Source organism: Hypanus sabinus, chromosome 2, assembly GCF_030144855.1.
Source record: "Hypanus sabinus isolate sHypSab1 chromosome 2, sHypSab1.hap1, whole genome shotgun sequence".
Lineage (NCBI taxonomy): Eukaryota > Metazoa > Chordata > Chondrichthyes > Myliobatiformes > Dasyatidae > Hypanus > Hypanus sabinus.
Window position 1 is genome coordinate 7,011,771 of NC_082707.1, and position 27,862 is coordinate 7,039,632.

Below are 27,862 nucleotides of genomic sequence, written 5' to 3' on the forward strand. Positions count from 1 at the left end.
CTACTACTGACGTCAAATGTACCGGCCGATAATTTCCCAGATTACAATCAGAGCCATTTTTAAATAACGGAAAAACATGATCTATCCTCCACTCCGCCGGCACCTCACCCGTGGATACCAACATATTATATACATCGTCCAAGGCCCCTGCAATTTCAGAACTAGTCTCCTTCAAGGTCCGAGGGAATACCCTGTCAGTGCCGAGGGATTTATCTACTCTGAGTTGCCTCAAGAGAGCAAGCACCTCCTCCTCTTCAATCTGTATTGTTTTCATGACCTAACTACTTGTTTGCCTTATTTCCATTGTCTCCATGCTAGTTTCCTTAGTAAATGCAGACGTAAAAAAAAACATTTAATATCTCCCTCGTTTCTTTTGGTTCCATACATATCCGACCACTATGATCTTCAAGAGTACCAATTTTATCCCTTACAATCATTTTGCTCTTAATATACCTGTGGAAGCTCTTAGGATTACCCTTCCCTTTGACTGCCAAAGCAACCACATGCCTTTTTTTTGCCCTCCTGATTTTTTGAAGTATTTTTTGCACTTTGTGTACTCCTCAAGCACCTTATCTGCTCCCTGTTTACCAGACATGTCATACATCTATCTCTTCTTCTTTATCAGATTTCCAATATCCCTAGAGAGCCAATGATCCTTATTCTTATACACTTTGCCTTTAATCCTGACATGAAAATACAAACGCTGCAGTCTCAAAATTTCTCCTTCGAAAGCCTCCCACTTACCAATCACATCCTTGCCAAAAAAACAACCTGTCCCAATCCACGCTTTTTAGATCCTTTCTCATTTCTTCAAATTTGGCCTTTTTCCAGTTTAGTACCTCAACCCGAGGACCAGATCTATCTTTATCCATGACCAAGTGGACACTGATGACGTTATGATCACTAGAGTAAAAATGTTCCCCCGCACACACTTCAGTCACTTGTCTAACTCGTTTACTAATAGGAAATCTAATATTTCATTAGGAACCCTGATCCCAACATATTAATGTAGTCATAAAGAAGGCAACACAGAGGCTATACTTTATTAGGAGTTTGAAGCGATTTGGCATGTAAACAAGTACACTGAAAAACATCTATAGTTGTACCATGGAGAGATTTTGACAGGATCCATCACTGACTGGTATGCAGGGGGTACTGCACAGAACCGAAAGAATCTGCAGAAGAATGCATATCTAGTCAGCTCCATCTTGGGCACTAGCCTACAATGTACCCAGGACATCTTTAGGGAGTGCTGTCTCAGAAAGGTGTGTCCATTATTAAAGAACTCCAGCACCCTGGGCGTGCCCTTTTCTCACTGTTAGGAGGTACAGCAGCCTGAAGGCACACACTTGGCGATTCAGGAACAGCTTCTTCTCCTCTGCCATCCGATTCCTGAATGGAATTTGAATGTTTGGACACTACCTCACTTTCTTTTCAATACGCAGTATTTCTGTTTTTTGCGAATTTTAATAATCTATTCAATATACATAATTGATTTGCTTGTTTATTTAATATTATGTTTATATTAGTATTATTATTATTATTATTATTGTTATTATTATTATTATTATTATTATCAGCAGCAGCATTTATTATATTCCTTTGCTAGATTATGTTTTGCCTTGAAATTCTGCTAAGCTAACAAATTTCACGTCACATGCTGGTGATAATAAACTTGATTCTGATTCTGATTCTAATTCGTACTCCGATGTCTTATAGTCTTATAGCCTGAACTGAGTACTGAAAGGTGGATACTAGCATGAAAAGATATTTTGACAGAGGAATACAGAATTATGAGTGGTATATGGAGTAAATATAAGCAAGCTGTTTCCACAGACGTTGGCTGAAACTACAAGTAGATCACACGGGTTCAAGGGGACAGGTTAAATATTTGAAGGGAACATCAATGGAAATGTCTTCACTCAGGTGGTGTGTGTCCGCACCGCGTTTGGAAATATAAAATGCATTTTAATTGTCATTATCGGCTGATGACACTGCAGAATGCTCTTTGACAACTGACAACTTCTTACAGCCGAAAAACAACAATAACAATAGAGTCAGATAGATAAGTTCTCAAACGTCATTCCCTTTGGTTTTAGCATTGAATGTTTTGTATAAAGGGCGCCTATACAGAGTTCTCCAAAATTCCTTATTCGCTGAGGTAATATCTTTCATATTAATCATAAAAAATTTCATTAAAATCTAAAATCCGGGGACGCGTTGCCTCCGGCATGCACAAACCTCTCTGATTAAGTCTCACTCCACACCTGTTTATCAAGAAAACAGAAATTTCCTCCAGTTATTCCGGTGGGATGATTTTATCCGGCAGCTACGAATTCAATCACATCTGCAATGCCTGTTCACCAATGGGTATATAAACAGGTAATCTTCAGAGGATCTGTATAATATTGTGAGTGTGTTTCAAAAAGTTGTTCATAACCGTTGCAATGCAGTTTCTTTCGATTTGGAGACTATTATTTCTCTTCTCAATCAGAAAGGCAGATTCTGCCACAGGACCTATCTGTAAACTGCGAGGAAAGTTCAGTCGCGGCGTTTCTCAACTCGGCGATGTCATGCTGGGAGGTTTATTCCCCATACATTTTAGAACGGCTCCAGTGTACAATACATTTCGATTTCAACCTCAACCGGTCCGTTGTCATCAGTAAGTAAACTAATCAGTTATTAATAACCAATCAACACCCACGGTCACGAAAGAATTGATTCACTATATGGTGCATTTTTTCTCAAGTTATTATGAGGCTGCCATGAAACTGAATCATCATATGTAAATCAGGACCTACCGAGAGCGGGATTAACAGCTGAATACAGAAGCTTCGCAATTAGCGAATCGTTATTACAGCTTGGGGCATCGGAGTTCGGAGTTCATTCACGAGGAAATCTGCAGATGCTGGAAATTCAAACAACACACACAAAATGCTGGTGGAACACAGCAGGCTAGTCAGCATCCATAGGGAGAAGCGATGTCGACGTTTCGGGCCGAGACCCTTCGCCCTGACTAGCCTGCTGTGTTCCACCAGCATTTTGAGTGTGTTGTTGTCAGTATTCATTCCCCGTTTCCGTCTGAAAGGTGTGAGTACTTCTGCACGGGATGCGAGCGGTAAGTTTTTGTTTCCTCCAACTTCATTAAGACCACCAGATGGTAGGTTAATTGGTTGTTGTAAATTGTAATTTTATTAGCTAGGTTGATATCGCTAGTTTACTGAATGGCACCACTCGTAGGGCCAGAAGGGCCGGTTGGACGACGTACCACTAAATAAGTAAGTATAGAAGTAAATGAATGATAGATAGTTAGATAGATTAGATAGATTGATAGGCAATACAAAAATACAACTCTAGATAAATGAATGTCAAATGCTGCAAAATGTTAAAAATATTATCAGCGGCATCGGAGAAGCTGAATTATGATACTGTAGACATTAGTGAAACTTGATAGAAGCGGGAGCGGGACTGGAAGCTCAATGCAGTTCCGTTGTTTAGAAACCACACAGCGGAACAGATGAAAGGAGGCTTTACTTTACAAAGACTATATCACAACAGTGCTCAGTCAGCACAATCTGGAAAACTCGCCAAGGAAGGCGTTGTGGTTGGAACTGAGTAATAAAAAAAGTATCAACTCATTAATGGGATTAGAGACTACTCAGCAATCCGATGGATTTAGATGAGCACATTTGTAGAGAGAGCGTAGACTCTTGCAAAGAACATAAGTTTGTTATTACTCAGTTCCAACTAGAATGCCTCACAAGATGAGCTCTGCGGTATGTTCTCACTGAGCACGGCCGTGACTTTTAAATTTGCACGTATTAGCTGGGAATCCCATGCTATAAAAGGACTAAATTGGCTAGAGTTTCTCAGATGTGTTCAAGAAAATTTTCTTGATCAGCACATGGACGTCCCAACGAGAGAGTGTGTGATACTTGATCTGCTATTGGGGAACTAGAAAGGGCAAGTGATAATAATATAATTAAATTCATACTGTAATTGAAGAGGGGGCTGCATAAGTCACATGTACCCGTATCGCAATTGAATAAAGGCATGAGAGACGGGCTTGCACAGCTAGATTGGACGGTGATACCAGGGGGGATGACGGCAGAACGGAGATGGCAGAAGCTTCTGGGGGTATTTCACAGGATGCAGGTTAGATATTATCATGTAGGAGATTTCCTCAAATAGCAGGAGTAGGAATCCTTGGCTGACAAGGGAAGTTAAGTAGAAGCCAAGTAAAGGGCATATAAGGTAGTAAAGGTTAGAGGGAAGTTGGATGACTGAGAAGCATTTAAAATCCAACAAAAAGCCACTACTAAAGCTCTAAGAAGCGAAAAGACGAAATATGAGGGCAAACTAGCCAACAATATAAAGCAGGTCTGAAGGTTTGAAAATCAACGGATGCAGATGGATTATATGAGAGAGTCTTGAGAAAGGTTGTTGAAGAAATATAGATGTTTTGGTCATGATCTTTCAAAAATCACTAATTTTGGCAGGGTCCAGGAGGACAGGAAAATTGTATATGTCACTCAACTCTTAAAGAAGGAAGGAAGACAAAAGAGATTAACTGAAAGGCCAGATAGCCTAAACTCAGTGGTTAGAAAAGTGTTGCTTTTTGTAAAGCGAAATCTTGCCTCACAAACGTATTAGAACGCTTCGAGAAATTAATAAGCAAGGAGGACAAATGAGACGCAGATGTCATTTACCTGGATTTTCAGAAGGCATTGGATAAGGTGCTACACATGAGCCTGGTTAACAAGATAGAAAGCCTCTGGCGTTACAGGAAAGGTACTGGCATGGATAAAGGAAAGGCTGACAGGCAGGAGGCAGTGATTGGGAAAAAAGGAGCCTTTTCAATTGGCTGCCAGTGACTACTGCTGTTTCCTGATGTCAATATCGGGATCGCTACTTTCCACATTGTTGTCAATAATTAGGATAATGGCATGGATGGCTTAGAGGTAATTTCTGCGGATGATACAAAGACAGATGGAGTTGTAGGTAGTGCTGAGGAAGCAATACGAATGCAGCAGGACTCAGACAAACTTGAAGAATGTGCCACAAATTGGCAGAAGGGATATAGTGTTGGGAAATGTATGATAACGCATTTTGGAAAAAGGAACAATAGAGCGGACCATTACCTAAATGATGAGAAGGTTCAAACATCAGAGGTGCAGAGAGACTTCACAATCTCTAATTTACAGTTTGAATCACTGGTAAAGAGACCAAATGTAACGTTGGCATTTATTTCAAGAGGAATAGAATATAAAAGAGAGATAATACTGAGATCCATACGACAGTAGTCAGACGCACATGCAGTATTGTCAACAATTTCGGTCACCATATATGGGAAAGGAAGTGTTATCATTGGAAAGAGTCCAAAGCAGTTTCATGCAGGTGATTTCAGGAATGGGGTGATTAGCATATGAGGAACGTTTGAAAGTTTTGGACCTATACTCTGAAATTTAGAAGAATACCGGACGGGGGGTTGGGGGGAGGAGAGGATCTCATTGAAGACTACAGAATGTTGAAACGTCGAGATAGGGTCGATGTGTGGAGGGGATTTCCTCTGTTGGGGGTATCCAGAACGAGAGATCACAGCTTCCAATTCGAGGGCCGACATTTTGGAACAGAGGAAAGATTTTTTTCGCCAAAGATTAGTGAATCTGTGAAATGCTCTGCCACAGACGGCGGGTGGATGCCTGGTTCGTGGGTACAATTAAGTAAAGAGTTCGTAGTTTTCTGATCAGTCAGGGCATCAAAGAGTGTGGCGAGAAGGTAGAAGTATGGGGATGAGTGGGATCCGGGATTACCCATGACAGAGTGGTGAAGCAAACTCAATGGTCTGAATTGCCTAATTCTGCTCGTATATCTTCCGGTCTTATGCTGACAGAAGTTTGGTGAACACTTTCCTTCTAGTGATCACATTGCCATCAATTTAAAAGTCAATATGCCAAAAAGATAAGTTAGCTTCACGAGGTCAGGTTCTAAATTGGAGAAAGGCCAATTTTTATACTATCAGAAAGAGTCGATAGGACAGGCTGATCACTGAGAAAAGTGTATTTGGTAACTGGGACCTTTAAAAGTGAAAATTTGCAAGTACGAACATTTATGTGCATATCAAAATAAAAGGTAAAGACAACGTTGGTTTTAACAGATATTGCGGTTCTGGGTAAGAGCAAAAAGGAGGTACAGAGCAAGCATAGGGAGCAGGAATATATGAGGTGGTTATAGAATACAGAAATACAAGATTAGAAAGAAATCAGGAGGGAAGAAGAAGTCATTATGTTGCCTCAACAGGCAAGTGAAGGGCAATCCTACAGGGTTCGAGATGTGTTAACAGAAAAAGGATTGCAAGCGACAAAATTGTTCCTCTTGAGGATCAGAATGCAATCCACGCGTAGAGTTTAAAAGGGATGGCGGGGGATCTTAAATATATATTTTTGCGTCTGTATTTACAAAGGAGACGGGCACAATGTCCATAGCAGTAAGGCAACTTCAGGGAAGGTATACAGATTACAAATTAGTATGTGTTTGCTGTCTTTACGCAAGTTAAGATGGGTAAATCACCAGGGCTTAACATTGTGTTCTCTCCGACCCTGTCAGAGGAACGTGCAGAAGTGCTGGCGCCCTATCAGTGATATTTAAACCATCCTTAGCTGCAGGTGGGGTGCCGCTGTATGGCAGGATAGCCAATGTTGTTTTGTTGTTTAAGAAATGCTCTTAAACATAAACCAGGAAACTAGAGACCGGTTATTGGAAGGTACTCTAAGTGACCGGATATATAAGTACTTGGTTAGACATGGAAAGATTAAAACCCATCAGGATAACTTCGTGTGTAGTGATTAACATCTCAGCAATCTTATGCAGTTCTTAAGGTATTACCAGGAGGGTTGATGAAGATAAAGCAGTGGACGTGCTCCACATGGACCTTCACAGAGCATATGACAAGGCACCGCCTGTGATGTTGGTCAAGTAGATTCAGTCACTCGGCATTCCAGATGTGTTGGCAAATTGGAGTGGACACTTTCTTTGAGAGAGAATCCGGACAGTGAAGTAGATGGTTACACCGCTGAATGCAGCTCAGTCACTAGTGTACTGGCACAGAGATCGGTATTAGGTCTGTTATTTTTTGTTGTCTAAGTCTAATACTAAACCTCCCCCTAATGCTCCGGATGATAATGTGATTAACACTACTTTTGTGGATGACACCAAGGTCTGTGATGTAGTGGGCAGTGAAGAACACCTTCATGGCTTGTAACGGAGATACGAGAAAATTAGCAGAAGCCAGTGTCATGTACCGGTCCGGTAACTACTCAATTCAGTTAACTTCCTTTCCCCGTGTTCCACTGTTCTCCTTGAATAAGACTCCTAATCCTCATTCGAACCGGCAGCATAGGAAATCCTGCTTACATCTACTCGCTGCTGCTTCGTCGCCGCAGCAGTGCGGTCATGCTCGTTCCGGGTTGCCGAGAGGGAGTCGAGTCGAGAGCCTTCCTGTCTAAGTTCCGTGGTCGAGTTCCGGGGTCGAGAGCCCGTCATCCGCTGTTCCTTCTTCGAGTCAAGATGCTGGATAGTCACCGTGCCCAGGACGGCGATAAACCTTCCAGGCCGCCGGATTAAGGGACCGTCTTCAGAGCCGCCAAGAATAAAGGGCCTTCTTCATGAACTTCCCCGTGTCGAAATACGTTTTGTCTGTTGTTTGCTTTTGTCTTCTCGTGCCCAGCTGAGTGTTGCCGGCCGTTTTGCGGCTGCTCCGAGCCGGGTCTGAAGTTGTTTTGTTGGCTCTGAGTCCCAGTCTAAGTCAAGGCTCAAAGACCCAGTCCAAGGCTCCAGGCCCCAGTCCACTTCAAGGTTCCGGGTCCCAGTCCGGTCAAGTGTCTGTATCCCAGTCCGGTCAAGGCTCCGGCTCCACATCCCAGCTCTGAGTCCAAGTCAATTCCTAATCCGTTTCCTTGACTGTGTCCTGCACTTCGGTTCGCCCCCAGCCCTTCCTGTAACAGCCAGAATTCCAAGCAAGACACAAAGAGCAAAAATTCCTAACTGAGTGCCCTGATAAAGCGTCTCGGCCAGAAATTATGACTGTTTACCCTCTTCCATTGATCCTGCCTGGTCTGCTAATTTCCTCCAGTACTGTGTGTGTGTGTGTGTGTGTGTGTGTGTGTGTGTGTGTGTGTGTGTGTTTCATGGATGGCAGCGGGATCCGAACCAGATGGAAAAAGGGCTGAAATGGCAGATCGAATTTAACGCAGATAAATGCCCGTTGTTACAATTCGGTAGGGCCAACCAGGGTCGCTTTATACAGTAAACGTCAGGGCTCTGAGGAGTGTATTGGATCAAAGGGATCTCGGAATACAGGTCCAGAATTCATTGACAATTGCGTGACAGGTCGATATTCTCGTAACGAAAGCTTTTGGTGATGGGCCATCTGAATCAAAGTACTGAATACAGGAGATGGAATGTTATGTTGAAGTCGTATCGTGCATTGATGAGGCCGCATTTGGAATATTTTTATCAGTTTTGGTCACCTACCTACCGGAATGTTGCAAATAAAGTACAAATAAAATTTAAAAGGATGCTGCGGGTTCTTGGGGGACCTGGGCTATATGGAAAGATTGACTACGTTTGGATTTTATTCCTTGGAAGTTAGAAGATTCAGAGGACACTTGATAGTGGTATGCAATGTTATGAGGGGTATAGATAACGTAAATGCAAGCAGACTGTTTCCACTTAGGTCGAGCGGGACTACAACTGGAGGTCATGAGTTAAGTATGACAGATATAACGTTTCTCGGGTACGTGAGGGGAAGCGTTGTCTCTCAGAGGACTGTGAGAGTAAAACGGTGGAAAACGTGAGGTTCATGAGGAAAATGAGTGGAAGCTGCTGCACTCATGAGCCCCACAAGAGTGAAGAGCAAATGATGTGAAGTTTATAGGGAACTTAAAGGGAAACGTAAACACAAAAGTACACTCCGGAGGCTGGGGTCAAAGTACCACGTACAACACGCTGGAGGAACTCAGCAGGTCGGATAGCATTCGTGGAAACAAGCAGTCAATGTTTCGGGCCTAGACCCTTCGTCAGGGCTGAAGACGTGGGGGCATGGGCCCTATAAAGAAGTTGGGGGAATGTTGGGAATGAGAAGGCTGGTAGGTGCCAGGTGAAAAACCAACCAGAGGGAAAATCAAGTGGTGGGGGAGGGGAAGCAGGGAGGAGAAAGACAAAAAAGTTGAGGAAAGAATGTAAGGGGAAAGCTCTATGTGCAGTAGAAGAAAGCAGAAATATGAGAGAGGTGATAGGCGGCTGGAATGGGGGAAGGGAGAGGGAGGGAATTACTGGAAGTTGCAGAATTCGATGTTCGTGCGAAGGGGCTGGAGACTACATAGAACGATATATGAGGTGTTGCTCCTCAGTCCTTAGTTTGGCCTCATCATGGCAGTCGAGGAGGACATGTATGGACATACCTGAATGGGAATGTGAAGCAGAGTTGAAGTGGGTGGCAACTGGGAGATCCTGTCTGTTGTGGCAAACGGAACGAAGGCACTCGGTGACGCGGTCCCCCAATCTGCGTTGGGTCTCGCTGATGTAGAGGTGGCCGCACCGGGACAAGCGGATGCAATAGATGACCCCAACAGACTCATAAGTGAAGTGTTGCCTCACCTGGAAGGACTATTGAGGAAACTTGTTCACTATAGGACTGTGAGAGTGTGTCATGAGTTTCCTGCGCAGGAGATGCATGAGAGTTTGATTCCAACGTTTAAGAGATCTATGGATAATTACATAGATAATAGAGGTATGGCGGCCAATTGTCCAGGTGAAGATAGATTGGAGTAGTTGTTTTAAACGGCTTGGCACTAACGAGATGGGCCGAAGGGCTTATTTCTATAATGTACTTTTCCATGAATGTACGCGGCATCACAGAAGACGAATCAGCGGGAAGGTAAAATTCAGGCAGTCAACATCTGTTGTATCTCTTTTTACCTCCTGAATACCTATTGTCTTGATTCACAGGGAGCAACAATCATTGAGGAAATTTCACAATCAATTAGTCGGATGATATTTTTTGCGTTTAATAGCCTTCTCTGTCCTCTATTCCTTTAGCCCTGAGACCTCTGTAACTAGAGCATTTCTACAAGTAAGAATTTCAAGTTCAATACGTGTTTTTCTCGCTTTTTAAGAGGTCATTGTACTGCAGTGCGTGCGCCCTAGTAAAGAGACATTGAAACATTGTATGGCATTATTCAAAATTAAAGTTCAACGGTTTATCGGCAACGTACATATATGCCACTATTTACAACACTGGTGCTCGCTTCCATATGGACATTCACAGTACATAAAAAGACAAACCAATGAAATCCCGCACATAATAAGACGGACAAGCAACAAAGAACTGTGCAAACACACTAAAATGTCATATATTGATAATAATAAATGAGCACGAAATATTGAGAACGAGTTGAAGAACTCATCTCCATAGCTCCTGGACTCTCTTACAAACACTCTTCATCTCACGTTCACTTCAAGATCTATTTCATTGAACTACTGAAAAGTACAGCACTACAGTTCAGGCCCTTACGACTCTCCACTTAAATATCTGACCCTCCAGTCTTCTTTTACATTTCTCCTCTCTTGGCCCAAATCGTTTCATCCAGATTTAGCCTCCTCTGCCTTGGGAAAATACACGATCTAAGGAGAAATTCTCGGAACGTTATAGGCATCTGTAGGTCACTCTTCATCCTCCTCCATTCCATTGAGAATAAACGCAGAACATACAATCTCTCCTTTTAACTATGGCGCTCTATTCCTGATTGTAAACCATATAACAATCACAGCACGGAAACAGGCCATGTAGGCCCTCCTAGTCCGTGCCGAACTCTTAATCTCACCTAGTCCCACCTACCTGCACTCAGCCCATAACCCTCCACTCCTTTCCTGTCCATATACCTATCCAATTTTACCTTAAATGACACAACTGAACTGGCCTCTACTACTTCTACAGGAAGCTCATTCCACACAGCTATCACTCTCTGAGTAAAGAAATACCCCCTCGTGTTTCCCTTAAACTTCTGCCCCCTAACTCTCAAATCATGTCTTCTCGTTTGAATCTCCCCTACTCTCAATGGAAACAGCCTATTCACGTCAACTCTATCTATCCCTCTCAAAATTTTAAATACCTCGATCAAATCCCCCCTCAACCTTCTACGCTCCAATGAGTAGAGACCTAACTTGTTCAACCTTTCTCTGTAACTTAAGTGCTGAAACCCAGGTAACATCCAAGTAAATCGTCTCTGCACTCTCTCTAATTGACCATTGAATCATTGAATCTCTTCTCCATTCTGTCTATTACAACCTCATCCTTCCAGTGACGTGAAGAGCAGAATTTTACACAGTGTTGTGAAACTGTGGACTGACTAACATTGTTGCATGTCTCTCCAATATGATGACAGATATTTTGTATATTTACTAGATTCCGGCAAGAGCAGCTTCGTTGGGCGCAGACAATGATTTTCACAATTGATGAAATAAACAAGAATCCGGATCTTCTTCCCAATATAACTCTCGGATACAGGATTTTTGATAGCTGCCAGTCACATTCCGAATCGCTCAAAGGAGTCCTCCAGTTACTGAACCAGGAAGCTGAACCTGAATCCAGCTACACTTGCTCAGCACTCCCAGCAGTCGCCATCGTTGTGGGCGACGCCGCGTCTTCGGAATCAGTCGCTGCTTCTCGCCTATTAGCTCCGTTCAATATCGGCCTGGTAGGATTCCTTAATTTACTGTAAGCTGTAAGGTCTGTAGAAAATAGAGTCTGGCCTAAACTGTACAGGCTGTGCTCTACAGTCTGTTGAATGTCACGAGGTATAAGTAGGCGGAGCTTAATGGCAGGATTCATGATTGTCTGCATTGTCTGCTTTGAAGCACGCAGAATTATTTGGTTACAATTTTACTGACATTGGTCATTTTACTACCACTAACGACTACCTATAACTTCCATTGTTAGAACATTTCTAGGTTGAACTCCTCCTGCCACTTCCCAGTCCGGCTCTGGATCCTGTCAACATTCAGTTGTAGCCTATCAATCTCCACACTGCTCATAACTTCACTATCCTTCCTGTCATCTGAAAAATGACACCAAGGATATCGTGTGCGTCCAAATACCCCGATCCTTCAACACCTTCGCAACCACTGAGATCAGACTAACTGGCCTATAATTTCCTTTTTTCTGTCTCTTTCTGATCATGAAACATTTGATTTTTGAAAGATCATTACTTATACCTAAAGAATCTCTTTTGCCACCTCTTGCAGAACCCTGGGCCGTATACCATTTGGTCCAGGTAGCTTAAGCTGTCAGATTCTGAACCACTGTATCCATAATAAAGGGAACTTCACACCCTTCTGACCCCTGAGACTCGCGAAATTCCGGCATGCAGCCACTGTCTCAACAGAGTCACGACTGATGCAAAATACTTATTTATTTCGTCCGCCATTTTCTTGTCCCCCATCACTCCCTCTCCAGCGTCACTTTCCAGTAGTCAGATATCCACCCTCGCCTCTCTTTCATTACACGTTTTGGTTGCCTTCTGTTGGCTCTCAAGTGCTTCCCGATCCCGTAAATTCCTTTGACGTTTCACTCTATCATATGCCCTCTATTCAAATGTTATCTGTTTTTTACTTTTCTTTTTTAACCAAAGTAGTGTCAATTTCTCTTTAGAATACTTCTTCCTCTTTGACAGGTATTTCTCCTGCACCTTTTATCGCTTTCAGAAATTCCAACGATTGCAGCTAAGCTGTCATCCCGGCCAATGTTGTTTTGTTTTCAATTTTGGCTAGCCCCACTCTCATGCCTCAGCAAATTCCTATTGCAATACTGTTAAATCCGACTTTAGTTTATCCTAAAATTGCTGTGTAAATATTATCGCATTGTGTTCATTTGTCCTTAATAGCTCTTTTATCTTAAGCTCTCTAATCATTTCCAATTCGTTTCTCAACACACAATCCAGAATAGCTGACCAACCAGTAGGCTAAAAAAAACACGCGCTGCTTTAAAATTCAATCCCGTATGCATTCTAGAAATTCTCCCTCTTGCCTTCACCCTATTTTCCCAATCTACCTGTATACTTAAATAGCTCATGATATTGTAATATTGCCCCTTTGGTGTGCATTTTGTATCTCCAGTTGTAACTTATAGTACACATCCCTGCTCCTGCTGTTTAAGCATATAAGTCCCTTCAGGGCTTTGCTTACATTTGCAATTCTTAGCCTCTACCCACTAAGGTTCTCATCTTCTGTCCACTCTTTCTAATGATTTACTTATATTGTCAGAAAAGCCATAACAGCCCCTCTGCCTGCCTGCTCTTACTTTCGATACAAAATGAGTCATTGGCTGTCAAGCTCCTAGCTATAATCTTCTTTCAACCACAATTCAGTTATGCCCACAATGCCGTACGTACCAAACTGTAAGGTGCTGCAAGTCCGTCTTTTTCCATCTATTGCAAGCATTGAAATATAAAAATATAGCATATTATTATTATACATATATAATTGTTATTGTGCAGAAATAGAGACTTTTTTTTAGTTTTCAGTTCCACAAGGTGCAGTTTAACCTGCGATGTTCTGCAATGTTAAAGGTGTTACTTGAATATATTAAACACAACGAACTCTCACATACTGGAACGCACAGCAAATGCCGGATGAACTCAACGTGTTTAGCAGCATTAAAGGATGGGAATATACATTCGACATTTCGAGCCAACACCCGACATCGGGATTGGTATCTGCTTAATCTGCTGCTTTCTATTAGATGCCTGGTTTCAAAATCGTATTCTGTGTTACATCCAGGTGCTCCGAATTGCTCCCTCAGCACAATGGCCTGTCGGTTCAGGTTAGTGAGAAGTGAGCATGAAATGTTGGCACCCTAAGGGTGGCGACGCTTATGGCTGCCCACAGTGCAACAGTGAAGTTGATTTGACAGAAAACGAAGCATTTCTTTGTATGTTTCGATGTACATGTGAGAAATAAAGCTGATCTCTATAAAGATAATCTTACAACGACATGATTTTATTTTTTTTAAATATAGCTCTATTTCAGTCTCTCAAAGCCGAATTTTCTCTGACAGACGAGTGAAAAATGCACAAACAAATTGTTTCACCCCGAAGTCGGAATCAAGGACTGTCAGATGTTTGTGAACTGTGATTAATGAGTTGAGTAACCTGTGTTTTCTCTTCCAGATCAGCTACGCTGCTTCCTGTACCTGCCTAAGTGACAAGAGAGAGTTTCCAACGTTCTTCAGAACTGCTTCTAGTGATGTGTATCAGATCAAAGCCTTGGTCAGACTTGTACAGCGCTTCCAGTGGCTTTGGATCGGGATTGTCGCTGATAACGGTGAATATGGTCGATTTGCGATATTGTCGTTTATTGAAGAAGTTTCTAAGGTTAAGACATGCATCGCGTTTATTGAATTTATTTCTTCTGCAAGCACCAGATCTAAACTGATACAAGTGACAGCGACAATGCAAAAGTCCTCTGCTAAAGTGGTAATACTTTTCACTTTTGAAAGCGATGCAATGTCCTTGGTGAAGGAAATGCGTCTCCAGAACATTACTGACATTCAAATCATAGCGAGCGAGAGCTGGATAACATCAACCCATCTGTGGTCTGAGGAAACCCGTGAAATACTTTCAGGAGCGATCGGGTTTGCGATCCGGAAACAGGAAATCCCTGGTCTGAGAGAATTTCTGGTCAAACTCCATCCGTCCTCGGCACCAGACCACCCATTTGTGGATGAACTGTGGCGGGATGTTTTTGGCTGCAGTCCAAAATTGTCAAATCAGATTCTGTACGGAAACGCGTCGTTCTCTCCAAACAAACAATGCAACGGTTCAGAGAGTCTAGAGACGGTGGAAAATACATATGCTGACGTTTCGCAGTTGAGAATCTCCTACAATGTGTATAAAGCTGTGTACGCTGTGGCGCACGCTCTTCATAATTTACAATCGTGTACAGACGGAAAAGGACCCTTTGTGAACAAAACTTGTGGCCAAAAATCAAACATTTTACCCTGGCAGGTGAGCAACGAGCGAAATATTCTCGTTTGGCTAAAAGCAGTTTCCATAATAGTCAAGAAAATATAAGGAGCGGTACAGCAGCGGTGAAGGGATGTTTTACATTCCATTGGGGTTCAATTCAAGGATCGAAGATTAAGGATCAACTTTATTTGGTACTGGGCGGCACAAAAGCACAACAGTTAGCGTAAAGCTTTACAGCGCCAGTACCAGGGTATAAATCACACCGCTGCCTGTAAGGACTTTGTCCATTCTCCCCGTAACACGTGGGCTTCCTCCGGGTGCTGCGGTCTCCTCCCACTTTCATAAAGTCGGACTGCTAAGTAAGGGTTCATAAGTTAAGGGCATTTTTTTGTGATCGGAAAAATTGCGACACCAGGCGAGGTTCACCTGTGTTAATTGTGGAAAGGAAGTACGTGTGTGTGGCCGGTGTTCTATGCTCAGTGACAAATTTGGGAAGTCCTAGAGTCTCCCAGCCATTTCTACAGCCGGCGTGTCGAGCTGCAGCTCCTATGGGACCGCGTTAGGGAACTGGAGTTGCAGCTCGATGACCTTCCTCTGGTCAGCGAGAGCGAGGAGGTGATAAAAAGGAATTATAGGCAGGTGGTCACACCGGAACCACGGGAGACAGACCAGTGGGTAATGGTCAGGAGAGGGAAGCGGAAGTGTCAGGTAGTAGAGAGTACCCCTGTGGCTGTCCCTCTTAACAGTAAGTACACCTGTTATTGTACTGTTGTCCTGGACAGCCTACCTGGAGGAAGCAGCATTGGCCGTGCTTCGGGAACAGGGTCCGGCGCTGTGGCACAGAAGTGTACGGAAAGGAAGAGAAAGACAGCAGTGATAGGAGACTCTATAGTTAGGGTGTCAGACAGGTGATTCTGTGTCAGAAGGTGGGCGCGCGGAGCGGACCCAAATGCAAGACACAAGACACTGAAGGACTAAGAACTGGACTAGAATAGAGATAGGGACGGGACAGGGCACAGACTAGGATCTGGGACAGGAACTCAGAATTGGGCTATGACTTTGGCCAGGAAACCGTGACCAGGACAAGGAACTGGGAACTAAAAGCCTGGGCTTGGACTCCGAGCCAACGACGGGACAAGGACCCAGAGCCTGGACCCCGGAACTAGGCGAGGACATGACGTGGCTACAGGACTGGACATGGCTTGGGTACTTCGAGGCTAGGCCGCAGCACTAGGCGAGGTTTGAGTTCTTTGAGCCTTGGATGCAGGACTAGACATGGAACTCCTGCACAGGACAAGGCACATGGATAAGACAATAACCGAAGCCTTGTTTCGATCTTAAAACAACTGAACACGGAGCTTTGGTCTTGAGAGAACAGGAACACAGAGCTTTGGTCTTCAGAAAGACAGGAACAGAGGGCCTTGATCTTTAGAGAGACAGGAACAGAAGGACATGGAACACAGAGCCGGAACCCCTCCTTAGGAACAGGACTTGTGGCCGGTGTTCCACGTAGAGTCTGGACCCCTCCTAGGGAGCAGGACGTAGGGACGGAACTCGTACAGACAACGCAAAGAGACGGTTCCCAACTTAAGGTAGCGGCAAACGGCAAGACCTACCTAGCAAAGGCGTGAACACAGAGACAGTTCCAAACAACGATAGACAATTTATTTTCTAGCTCCAGCAAGGTTCCGGTCTTCCCCCAGCGGTAGAACACCACGATACAGGCGAGAAAACAGGCGAGGTTGCAGGCAAATCTTAGGCCAAAGGCTTCAGGAGGATGTTGAAGGGAAGGGAAGGGAACAGTCCAGCAAATGAAGCTGAACCCGGGAGCTATTTATGTAGCCAGCCCGAAATGAGAATCAGGTGCCTCAATTAGATCACAGAACAAGAGAAAACCATAAAACCTGGAATAAGGAACGATGGACCAGACCATGAACCAGAATGCAGATTACGGTCAGAACCATGACATTTTGGGGACGCAGAAAATAAATTCGGATGCTGGTTTGTTTCCCAGGTCTCCGCATCCGGGATGCTTCAGGCCGCGTTAACGATATCCTGCAGTGGGAGTGAGAATAGCCAGAGGTCATGGTATGTATTGGTACTAATGACATAGGCAGGAAAAGCGAAGAGGTCCTGAAAATAGACTACAGGGAGTTAGGAAGTTAGCTGAGAAGCAGTACCGCAAAGGCAGCAATCTCGGGATTATAGTCTGTGCCATGTGACAGTAATTATCCGAATACAATGACGTGGAGGATAATTGCGTGTCTGAGGGATTGGAGAAGGGGGCAGGTATTCAGACTCTGGAATCACTGGGACCTCCTTTGGGGGAAGTGTGACAGATACTATAATGGATGGGTTGCATTTGAATTCTAAGGAGACCGATATCTTTTCGGGGAGGTTAGCTGAGTCGACTAAGGAGAGTTTAAACTAGAATTGTTGGGTGGTGGGCACCGAACTGAAGAGATTGGGGAAGGGCTCGTTGGCTCACACATAGAGAAATCTTCGAGTCAACGTGTGAAGGAGGATAGGCCGGGTGATAGAGAAGGGGCGCACTTAGACCGACGGTTTGCAATGTGTTTATTTTAACACAAGAAATATTGTAAACAAAGCGGATGATCTTAGAGCTTGGAACAGTACTTGGAGCGACGATGTGGTGGCCATTACAGAGAATTGGATAGCTCGGGGACAGGAATGGTTACTTCAAGTGATGGGTTTTAAATGCTTCAGAACGGACAGGCAGGGAGGCAAAAGATGTGGAGGCGTGGCACTGTTGATCAGAGATAGTGTCACGGTTGCACAAGAGGTGGACGTCATGGAGGGATTGTCTATGGAGACTTTGTGGGTGGAGTTTAGGAACACAAAGGGGTCAAGAAGTCTACTGGGTGTTTTTCTCATATGCCGCCCAGTAGGCCTGTAAAAAACACCCTGCAGTAACAGTGATATCGAGGAGCAGATAGGGAAGCAGATGCTGGAAAGGTGTAATAATAACAGAGATATCGTGGTGGGAGATTTTAATTTCCAAAATATCGATTGGCATCTCCCTAGGAGCAAGGAGTTTAGATGGGGTAGAGATTGTGAGCTGTGTTCGGGAAGGTTTCTTGACACAATATGTAGATAAGCCAACCACAATTTGCAGAGCGGAGACTCTACTTGATCTGGTATTGAGTAATGAACCTGGTCGTCTGTCACATCTCTCAGCGGGAAAGCATTTTGCAGATATTGATCATAATTTATTTCTTTTTGCAATATATTTGGAGAAAAATAGGAACAGACAAGTTGGAAAGCGTTTAATGGGAGTAAGCGGAATTATTATGTTATCAGACTGGAACTTGGATGCTTAAATTCGGAACAGTTGCTCTCAAGGAAAGGTACGGAAGAAAAGTAGCAAGTGTTCAGGGGATATTGTGTGGAGTTCTACAGAGGTACGTTCCAATGAGACGGGGAAGTTATGATTGGGTTCAAGAACCGTGATGTTCAAAGGCTGCAGAAAATCTAGTCAAGAAGAAAAGTAAAGACGAAAGCTTCATAGATCTAGTTAATGTTAGAGATCTAGACGATTATAAGGCTAACAGGAAGGAACTAAACAAGGAAATTAGGAGAGCCCTCAGGGGCCATGAAAAGGCCTAGCGGGCTGGATTAACTAAAACCTCAAGGCATTCTAGAAGTATGTGAAGAGCAAGAAGAAAAGACGTGAACGAATAGGGCATATCAAGTGAGAAAGTGCGTATGGAACTGGTGGAAATAGTAGAGGTAATGAATACGTAGCTTCAGTATTCACTGTGGAAGAAAAGAATGGTGACTTTAGTGATGACTTGCAGCAGACTGAAAAGCTCGAGCATGTAAGAAGAAAGAGGATGTGCTGGAATTTTGGAAAGCATCAAATTGGGTAAGACGCCGGGACTGGATGAGGTGTACCCCAGGCTACTGTGGGAGGAGGGGGAGTATATTGCTGAAATTCTAGCAATGATCCTTGCAACATGAAGAGGGACGGGAAAGGTTCCGGAATATTGGAGGGTTGCAGAAAAGGGGGTAGAGATAGCCCGGGAAATTATAGACCAGTGACTCTCCCTGCAGTGGTAGGTAAGTTGATGGAGAAGATCCTGAAAGGTAGGATTTATGAACATTTGAAGAGGAATAATATGATTAGGGATTGTCAGCATGGCTTGGTCAAGGGCAGGTCGTGCCTTACGACTCCAATTGAATTTTTTGAGGATGTGACTAAACACTGATGAAGGAAGAGCAATAGATGTAGAACATGTATTTCAGCGAAGTATTTTATAAGGTACCCCATGCAAGGCTTATTGAGAACGTAAGGAGCCATGGGATCCAAGGGGACATCGCTTTGTGGATCCAAAACTGGCTTGCCCACAGAAGGCATAGAGTGTATGTAGACGGGTCATATTCTGCATGAAGGTCGGTGGCCAGTAGTGTGCCCTAATGGGAGCCTTACTCTTCGTGCTTTTTACAGACGACCCGCATAAGCAAGTGCAGAGATGGGTTAGTAAGTTTGCTGAAGACACAATGGTTGGAAGGTTTGGGAATACTCTGGTGGGCTGTCAGAGGTTACAGCCGGACATTGAAAGGATGCAAAAATGCGCTTAGAAGTGGCAGTTCAAACCAGATAAGTGTGAAGTGTTTCATTGTGGAAGGTCAAATATGAAGGCAGAATACAGTATTAATGGTAAGACTTGGCAGTGTTGGAGGATCAGAGGGATCATGGAGTTCGAGTCCATAGAACGCTCAAAGCAGCTGTGCAGTTTGACTCTGTGGTTAAGAAGATATCCGGTTTGTTGTCCTTCACAATTCGTGGAATTGAATTTAGGAGCCGAGAGGTAATGTTGCTGCTATATAGGACCCTGGTCAGACCCAACTTAAAGGCCTGTGTTCAGTTCTGATCAACCTACTGCAGGAAGGATGTCGAAACCATAGAAAGGGTGCAGGGGAAATTTACATGGATGATGCCTGGATTGGGGAACATACCTTATGAAAACAGGTTGAGTGATATCGGCCTTTTGGAGCAACGGAGGATGAGAGGTGACCTGATAGATGTGTATAGGATGATGAGAGACATTGACCGTGTGGACAGTCAGAGGCTTTTTCCCAGGGCTGAAATGGCTGCCACCAGAAGGAGCAGGTTTAGGGTATTGGGGAATAGATACAGAGGAGATATCGGGGTAAGTTATTTTATGTAGAGATTGGTGAGCGCGTGGAATGGGCTGCCGGCAATGGTGGCGGAGGCGGATACGATAGGGTCTTTTTAGAGACTTTGGATAGGTACATGGATCTTAGGAAAATAGAGGTCTATGGGTAACCCGAGTAATTTCTAAGATAAGGACATGTTTGACACAACTTTGTGGGCCGAAGGGCCTGTATTGTACTGTAGGTTTTCTATGTTTCTTTCACTCTTGAGGTTTTCTCCAGCACGTCCTCGGTCTGTGTTGGTCAGTGATGCAAACTATGCATTTCATTGTAGGCTTCGAAGTTTCGATGTACTGTACGTGGGAAAAATGAATGTAATATTCATTGCTGTCTGTCAAGTACAGATGAGTGCATTGTTTCAAACTTCAGACAAAAAGATCCTAGTTTAATATAGTTCTTTAGATATTAAACCTTATTCAATGAGTAAACGGCTTAACTTAGTGAATGTTATTGTATCTGTAGCTGTTGCACTATCTTCGGGAGGTCCGCTTCACCAATCAGTTCGGAGAACAAATAAGCTTTGATAAGAATGGAGATCCCATCGCTTCCTATGACGTGATAAACTGGCAAGGACGAGTGGACGGTTCACTGCAGTTGGTTAAAGTTGGATATTACGATGCTGCCCTGCCTGCGGGGAACGAATTTATCTTAGAGGAAAGTGAAATCGTTTGGCACGGATCTGGACAAAATGTAAGGAACTCAAGTTTATTATTATTGACATAAGTTAAAATGATTGCTCTGTTGTTTTTACAAATGTATTTTCTTTGCTCAAATGTATGTATATAATACACCGTGTAAACCAAAAAATCAAAACACTTTGAGTTATTGTACATTGCAATGTTTAATAAAATATTAATATAAGATAAATATAATGTATATAAATATATATATACTTTGTGTATGAATATATAGATATATAGATACAGATATGCATATACATAAGTATACCTTGTATTTATATTTTATCATCATTTTACATTGCAAGAAGCTGTAAGAAGCTGTTCCCAAAATATTAAGTGTCCCATAGAATTCTCTCCACATCATTTTGTTGTGGGTTGGAATTTTTATTCCTTTCTTCAACTGGAGGTTTATATAAGAAGAAACAATACGTTCACTCAGCACACCCGCATGAATGCATAATCACAGTCGTTACTGCAGCTGCAGGACTCACAGATGAGGGTGTTCTCAGCAGCGTACCAGGGCTTAGACAGAAACTTCCTCACTACAATCCAAATCAAACTACGATCATCATCTGTTCTCTGTGCTGAAGTTCCAAAGAAAAACAAGTAATGAAAACTATAAATCTCTGCCGCACTGAAACGGGCCCTTCAGCACATCTCATTCATGGCGACCAAGATACCTATGCTCGCTTCCTACGTACATCCGTGACGTTTCGCAAGTTTTGAAAATGTCTTTAAGTTCCCTGACTTCCCCACTAAAGGTTAGTGAAGGACACTCTAAGGATCCTGTCTTTTTGTCGGCTACGTGGAACAGTCCATGTTCCAATCCCACACCAGAGTCGCTCACCAACTCTGCCTACGCTACATCGATGATTGCTTTGAGGCTGGTTCCTGCTTCAAGCTCAGCTCGTCGATTTATCAAAATTGCCTCTAACTTTAACTCTGCCTCAAAATTTACTTAATTCATTACGGACACCTCTCTCCTCTTTCTCGATCTCTCTGTCTCAACCTCTGCAGACAGTCTTATGGATGATATATTTTATAAATCTACTGACTCTAACAGATAACTAGTCTATACCAGGCTTCATCCCTGCTGAAAATGCAATCTTTCTCATTGAAACATCGGTTATGCTCAATACCTGTACCCAGCTGGAAGCCCGAGAAGAGTTTATTTACTTTACATTACGTCTGAGTAACCCCTTACCTGATAGCATGAACATCGATTTCTCGAGCTTCACGTAATGCCAACTCTCCTCTCCTTCACCATTCCATTCTCCCTTTCCTACCTTATCTCGGTCCCAGCCCGTTCCTCCTCCACTTGTGGCTTCTTCCAAGATTCTCTATCTTCTATCAGACTCTCAGTTCTGCAGCCCTTGATCTTTTTTCACTAATCAACTTCACGCATTCCCCGCTCCCGGTTTCACGTATCACCTGCCACGATGTACTTCCTCCTTCCCGCTGTCCAACCTTCTTAAACTGACTTCGCCCCTCCTTTCCAGTCCTGGAGAGCGGACTCGGTCCGAAACGTCGTCTGTTCACTGACCATAGATGCCCAGTGAACTGTTAAGTTCCTCCAGCGCTGTGTGTGTTGCTTTTAATTTCTAGCATCGGCAGATTTACTCGTGCTTGTGATATTACTCCTACTATGAACTCTCTTCGAGGGATGCCTATCCTGAAGAAGTTTAAATCTTCCGTTTGACGGGAAATCAATGAAACCGTCTCTCACTGTTTCCCCTCCGTGATCTCTGCTGCCCTCCGCCTCTTCGACCATGCTCGCATCCAGATCCGCTACCACAGCCATGCAACCTTCGTGGGATTTCACTCCGCCGCCAGGTTGTACCATATGGCTTCCAGATCAGTTTTCAAACTTGTCGATTTGGAGCCTCTGTGGATCCCAGGTACTCACATTCAATTGCCTGCTTCCCCCACTGCTGCTTCCTCCAGATTGTAGAACACAGAACGTAGAAATCTACAACACATTAAATGCCTTTCGGCCCAGAATCTTGCCCTGACCATGTTACCTACTCTAGAAACTGCCTATAATTACCCTGTTGCATAACCCTCCATTTTTCTAAGCTCCACCTACCTATCACAGAGTCTTTAAAAATCCTCTATTGTATCCACTTCCTCCACCGTTGCCGGCAGTTCAATCCATGCTCCCACCACTCTTGCGACGCGCCGCTCTTTCCACCATACGGAGAAATCTGGTGTTACTGTCCGAGTCGCTGCCACAGATCCAGGATTCTCACTCCTCCCGACGCAATGGATCCCTCCAATACTTTATCTCTGCCGGATCCAAGTTTTCGATCGCTATTTCCTCGCCTTCCCCGCGACCGCAAGGATCGGCAGATGGCTCATATGCAGACTGCAGAGCCGTCGTTTTCAAAGCCGACGGGCCGCTAGGGCCCTAGGCTGCAATCCTTGCTACCTCAGGATTGAACCTCGATGCCGTTGGATGCCCCTAGATTTCGAATTTCTCCGCATCACTGACCGTCCCCGATGGCTCTGGGCATCGTCAACGCAGGATCCATTGATCCTGAACGGATTCAAAACCCCATTTCAACCGCCAGCAATGCGTGTTCCAACGATCCCTTACACCTTCGAACTGCTACAAACGCGAGATCCAGCTTTGTCTCCTGCCTGGACCCTCACTGACCGCACGTCACTGGCGCTGTCACTGGAACCCCAGTCTCTAATTTCCCCTCACCAGTCTGCAATTTCGTGTCTCTGAGGCCCCACCGTCGACTCTTTGTTTTTGTCGTGTTTCTATCTTCGTCCCACCATAGCTTCCCTTAACACCCTGCCCACATCTCCTCAGACCAACCTCCTCCACCCTTTGACCCTCTCATCTGTGAAATTTTGGCCTTTGATTGCAGACTGCAGTCAAGGGCCTCTTCTGTTGACCTGGCAGTTTACTGTCGAAGTACTATTTTATGGGAGAATGCTGCACCAAACCACACAGTAATGCCTAAAGAGCTTAAGTTTAATGTGAGAGGGAAATGATTAAACCGGGAGCTAATGGGCATGTTTTTTTTTCATCCAGTAGGTAGTTAGTATATGAAACGAACTGCCAGAAGAAGTAATTGAGGCAGAAATAGGACTTGTATGTTTCCACGGCAGAAGCGGGCAGAAAAAAAAATATCGTGGAGACTACCCACTCAGCAAGCTCTTCTAGAGTTCCCTTTGGAAAGAGTGATGAGGCTATTAACACAAACAAACAAAACAACTTAAAACCTTCTTCCCCTATACCATTACTCTGATCAAGCATTCTCGCTCGCTCTCGCGTTCCCATCTCTGTATTACACCCGCCATTGCACTGCGCAGCAAACACTTTAAACCAAGTCTTATTATGCGTTTACATTTTAAATACTTGATGGTATTTATGTATGTATGTACAGTTATTGCATATCGGCACCTGTAAACATATATTTTTCACAGAACTTTATTTTTTCTAACTTTTCAATTTTGTTGATGAAACATAGATATCTACAGTATATTACAGGCTCTTCCGGCCACAATGTTTTGCTAACCATCTAACCTACTGTAAAACCTGCCGAGAATTACCCTGCAGCATAGGCCTCTATTTTTCTAAATTCCACGCACCTATCAAAGAGTTCCTTAAAAGCCCCTATTGTACCCACATCCACGATCGTCGGCAACAGAGCATTCCACACACACACCACTCTCTGTGTGAAAAACGTACCCCTGACATACCCTCGAAGTACCTTAAAATTATGCCCCAGACACATCTGTCTATAATTTCCTGGGTTATCCCTACTCACTTTCTTGCAAAAGAGAACAGAATTTTCAACCCTCCAATCTTCTGGGACTTCTTCTATCCCTACTGATGATGCAAAGATCATTGCCAGAAGCTCAGCAAAGTCCTATTTCACCTCTCACAGTAGACTGGGGAATATATCCTCCAGTCCCGGCGAATTATCCAATTTAATGCTTCTCGAAAGCTCTAGTACATCCTCTTACTTAACGTCTATACACTCAAAAGTTTCAGTCCGCTGTACCTCATCCCTACAGTTACCAAGGCCCTTTTCCCTGGAGAATACTGAAGCAAAGTATTTATTAAATACCTGCACGACCTCCTCCATCTCCATGCACATTTCTCCACTATAGCACCTGATTGGTCCTATTCTCATGGCCCCTTCTCGCTCTCCTAATTTCATTGCGATACTCCTTGTTGGCAACCCTGTAAATTTCTGGATCTCTGTCAGTACCTAGTTTTTTGATCCTTTTGTAAGCTTCTCTTTTCGTTTTACTTTATTCTCTACATCCTTTGTACACAATGGTTCTTTAACCCTACCATCATCCCCCTGCCTCAATGGAACATATCAATGAGGAACGCCATGCAAATTTTCCTTGAACATTTGCCACATTTCTTCCGTTCATTTCCCTGAGAACATCTGCTCCTAATTTATGCTCTCAAATCCCCACCTAATAGTATGATTTAGATGAAGGGATTAAAAGTAACAGTAGCAAATTTGCTGATGGCACAAAGCTGGGTGGCAGTGTGAAATGTCAGGAGAATGTTATGAGAATGCAGGGTGACTTGGACAGGTTGGGTGAGTGGGCAAATGTATGGCAGATGCAGTTTAATGTTGATAAATATGAGGTTATCCACTTTGGTGGCAAGAACAGGAAGGCAGATTACTATCTAAATGGAGTCAAGTCAGGAAAAGGGGAAGTACAATGAGATCTAAGTGCTCTTGTACATCAGTCAATGAAAGCAAGCATGCAAGTACAGCAGGCAGTGAAGAAAGCTAATAGCATGCTGGCTTTTATAACAAAAGGAATTGAGTATAGGAGTAAAGAGGTCGTTCTGCAGTTGTACAGGGCCCTGGTGAGACAGCGCCTGGAATATTGTGTGCAGTTTTGATCTCCAAATTTGAGGAAGGACATTCTTGCTACTGTGGGAGTGCAGCGTAGGTTCACAAGGTTAATTCCCGGAATGGCGGGACTGTCATATGTTGAAAGATTGGAGCGATTGGGCTTGTATGCACTGGAATTTAGAAGGATGAGAGGGGATCTGATGGAAACATATAAGATTATTAAGGGATAGGACACGCTGGAGGCAGGAAGCATGTTCCCGCTGATGGGTGAGTCCAGAGCTAGAGGCCACAGTTTAAGAATAAGGGGTAGGCAATTTAGAACAGAGATGCGGAAAAACTTTTTCACCCAGAGAGTGGTGGATATGTGGAATGTTCTGCCCCAAAAGGCAGTGGAGGCCAAGTCTCTGGATGCATTCAAGAGAGAGTTAGATAGAGCTCTTATAGGTAGCGGGGTCAAGGGATATGGAGAGAGTGCAGGAACGGGGTACTGATTGTGCATGATCAGCCATGATCACAGTGAATGGCGGTGTTGGCTAGAGGGGCCGAATGGCCTACTCCTGCACCTACTGTCCATTGTCTATTGTCTACCATATTTCCCCCGAGCCCAATTAACATGCTAACCTGTGTACCTTTGGACTGTGGGAGGAAACCGGAACACCCGGAGGAAAGCCCCCCAGACACGGGGAGAACAAACTCCTTACAGACACCGGCGGCAGCATATCCCGGGTCACCTACGCTTCAAAGCTTGACGCTGATCAGTATCCTATTACCGCCCCTCTACCGGACAAAGTTAATCTTCGATCCTCGAAAGGAAAACTCACAAAAATTGACGTGTCCTGCGATTGCGCAATAAGTGTGTCGTTTAGTGTACGATGTTCTGTCTCCACAGGTTCCAGTATCTGTCTGCAGTGAACCGTGCGCTAAAGGTACAAGAAAGGGAGCTCGACAAGGTCAGCCCGTCTGCTGCTTCGATTGCTTACCGTGTTCTGACGGAGAGATTAGCAATCAAACAGGTAAAGTACACTGATCGAATTAGGGCCGATTGTATGCCAAGAATGATCGGGTAACACCCTCCCACTGTAACTGATCACATTGTATTTTCCATCCTCAGGTTCCACAGAATGTATCAAGTGTCCTGTGGATTACTGGTCGAATGATCGAAGAGACCGTTGTGTTCCCAAGCAGATCGAGTTCCTCTCTTTTCGCGACAGCATGGGGATAATACTCGCGGCCATGTCCCTGTTTGGGGCTTGCATCACGGGAGCTGTCGCGGCTGTGTTCCTATATTTCATAAACACGCCCATTGTTAGGGCCAACAATTTGGAACTGAGTTTCCTTCTGTTGGTCTCGTTAATTCTCTGCTTCCTGTGTTCCGTTGCGTTTATTGGGCAGCCGTCACCGTGGTCGTGCGCAGTGCGTCACACTGCCTTCGGGATTAGCTTCGTGCTGTGCATTTCCTGCATTCTCAGCAAAACCTTGGTCGTCCTGATGGCCTTCAAATCCACCTTGCCGTCTAGCAATGTGATGAAATGGTTCGGGCCTACACAGCAGAGATCCATCGTCCTTCTCTCCACATTGATTCAAGTTATTGTGTGTGTGATCTGGCTACTAACTTCACCTCCATTCCCGTCGAAAAACACCAAATACCAAAGTTCAAAGATTATTCTCGAATGTGCTGTGGGTTCCACTGTTGCTTTCTGCTGCGTCTTCGGCTACATCGGGCTACTGGCGTGCGTATGTTTGATCTTAGCCTTCTTGGGCAGAGCATTACCGGACAAGTTTAACGAGGCTAAGTTTATAACGTTCAGTATGCTCATCTTTTTTGCAGTGTGGATAACATTCATTCCAGCGTATGTAAGCACTCCCGGGAAGTACACGGTCGCTGTGGAAATCTTTGCAATTTTGGCATCAAGCTTTGGATTGTTAAGCTGCATCTTTGTTCCGAAATGTTACATTATTTTAATTAAACCGGAAGAGAACACGAAGAAACAATTGATGGGTAGAGCAGAGAAATTATAGAATAATATACATCGACAGAACACAAAAAGAAATGTTTTGCCTTATGTGTCCATCGTGTGATTTTAAAGATTTAATTCTACATATAGTGTATTATCTGCAG

The 27,862-nt window shown here is 43.9% G+C and overlaps 1 protein-coding gene across 1 annotated transcript; it reads left to right on the forward strand.

The window, feature by feature from the left end:
• The first annotated feature begins 2,447 nt into the window (after positions 1-2,447).
• Positions 2,448-27,762, forward strand: LOC132406210 (extracellular calcium-sensing receptor-like). The gene is made up of 6 exons (XM_059991544.1): positions 2,448-2,662; positions 11,465-11,756; positions 14,226-15,062; positions 20,685-20,912; positions 26,633-26,756; positions 26,855-27,762. The coding sequence occupies exons 1-6, from the start codon at positions 2,448-2,450 to the stop codon at positions 27,760-27,762; spliced, it is 2,604 nt and encodes an 867-aa protein (XP_059847527.1).
• Positions 27,763-27,862: the final 100 nt, after the last annotated feature.

What these genes read in the sequence shown, in the direction of transcription:
- LOC132406210 (XM_059991544.1), top strand. Translation starts at nt 2,448, where the DNA reads ATGCAGTTTCTTTCGATTTGGAGACTATTATTTCTCTTCTCAATCAGA. An exon ending in CAAACATTTTACCCTGGCAG is followed by an intron (nt 15,063 to 20,684) that starts GTGAGCAACGAG and finishes TTGTATCTGTAG; the next exon opens with CTGTTGCACTATCTTCGGGA. An exon ending in GGCACGGATCTGGACAAAAT is followed by an intron (nt 20,913 to 26,632) that starts GTAAGGAACTCA and finishes CTGTCTCCACAG; the next exon opens with GTTCCAGTATCTGTCTGCAG.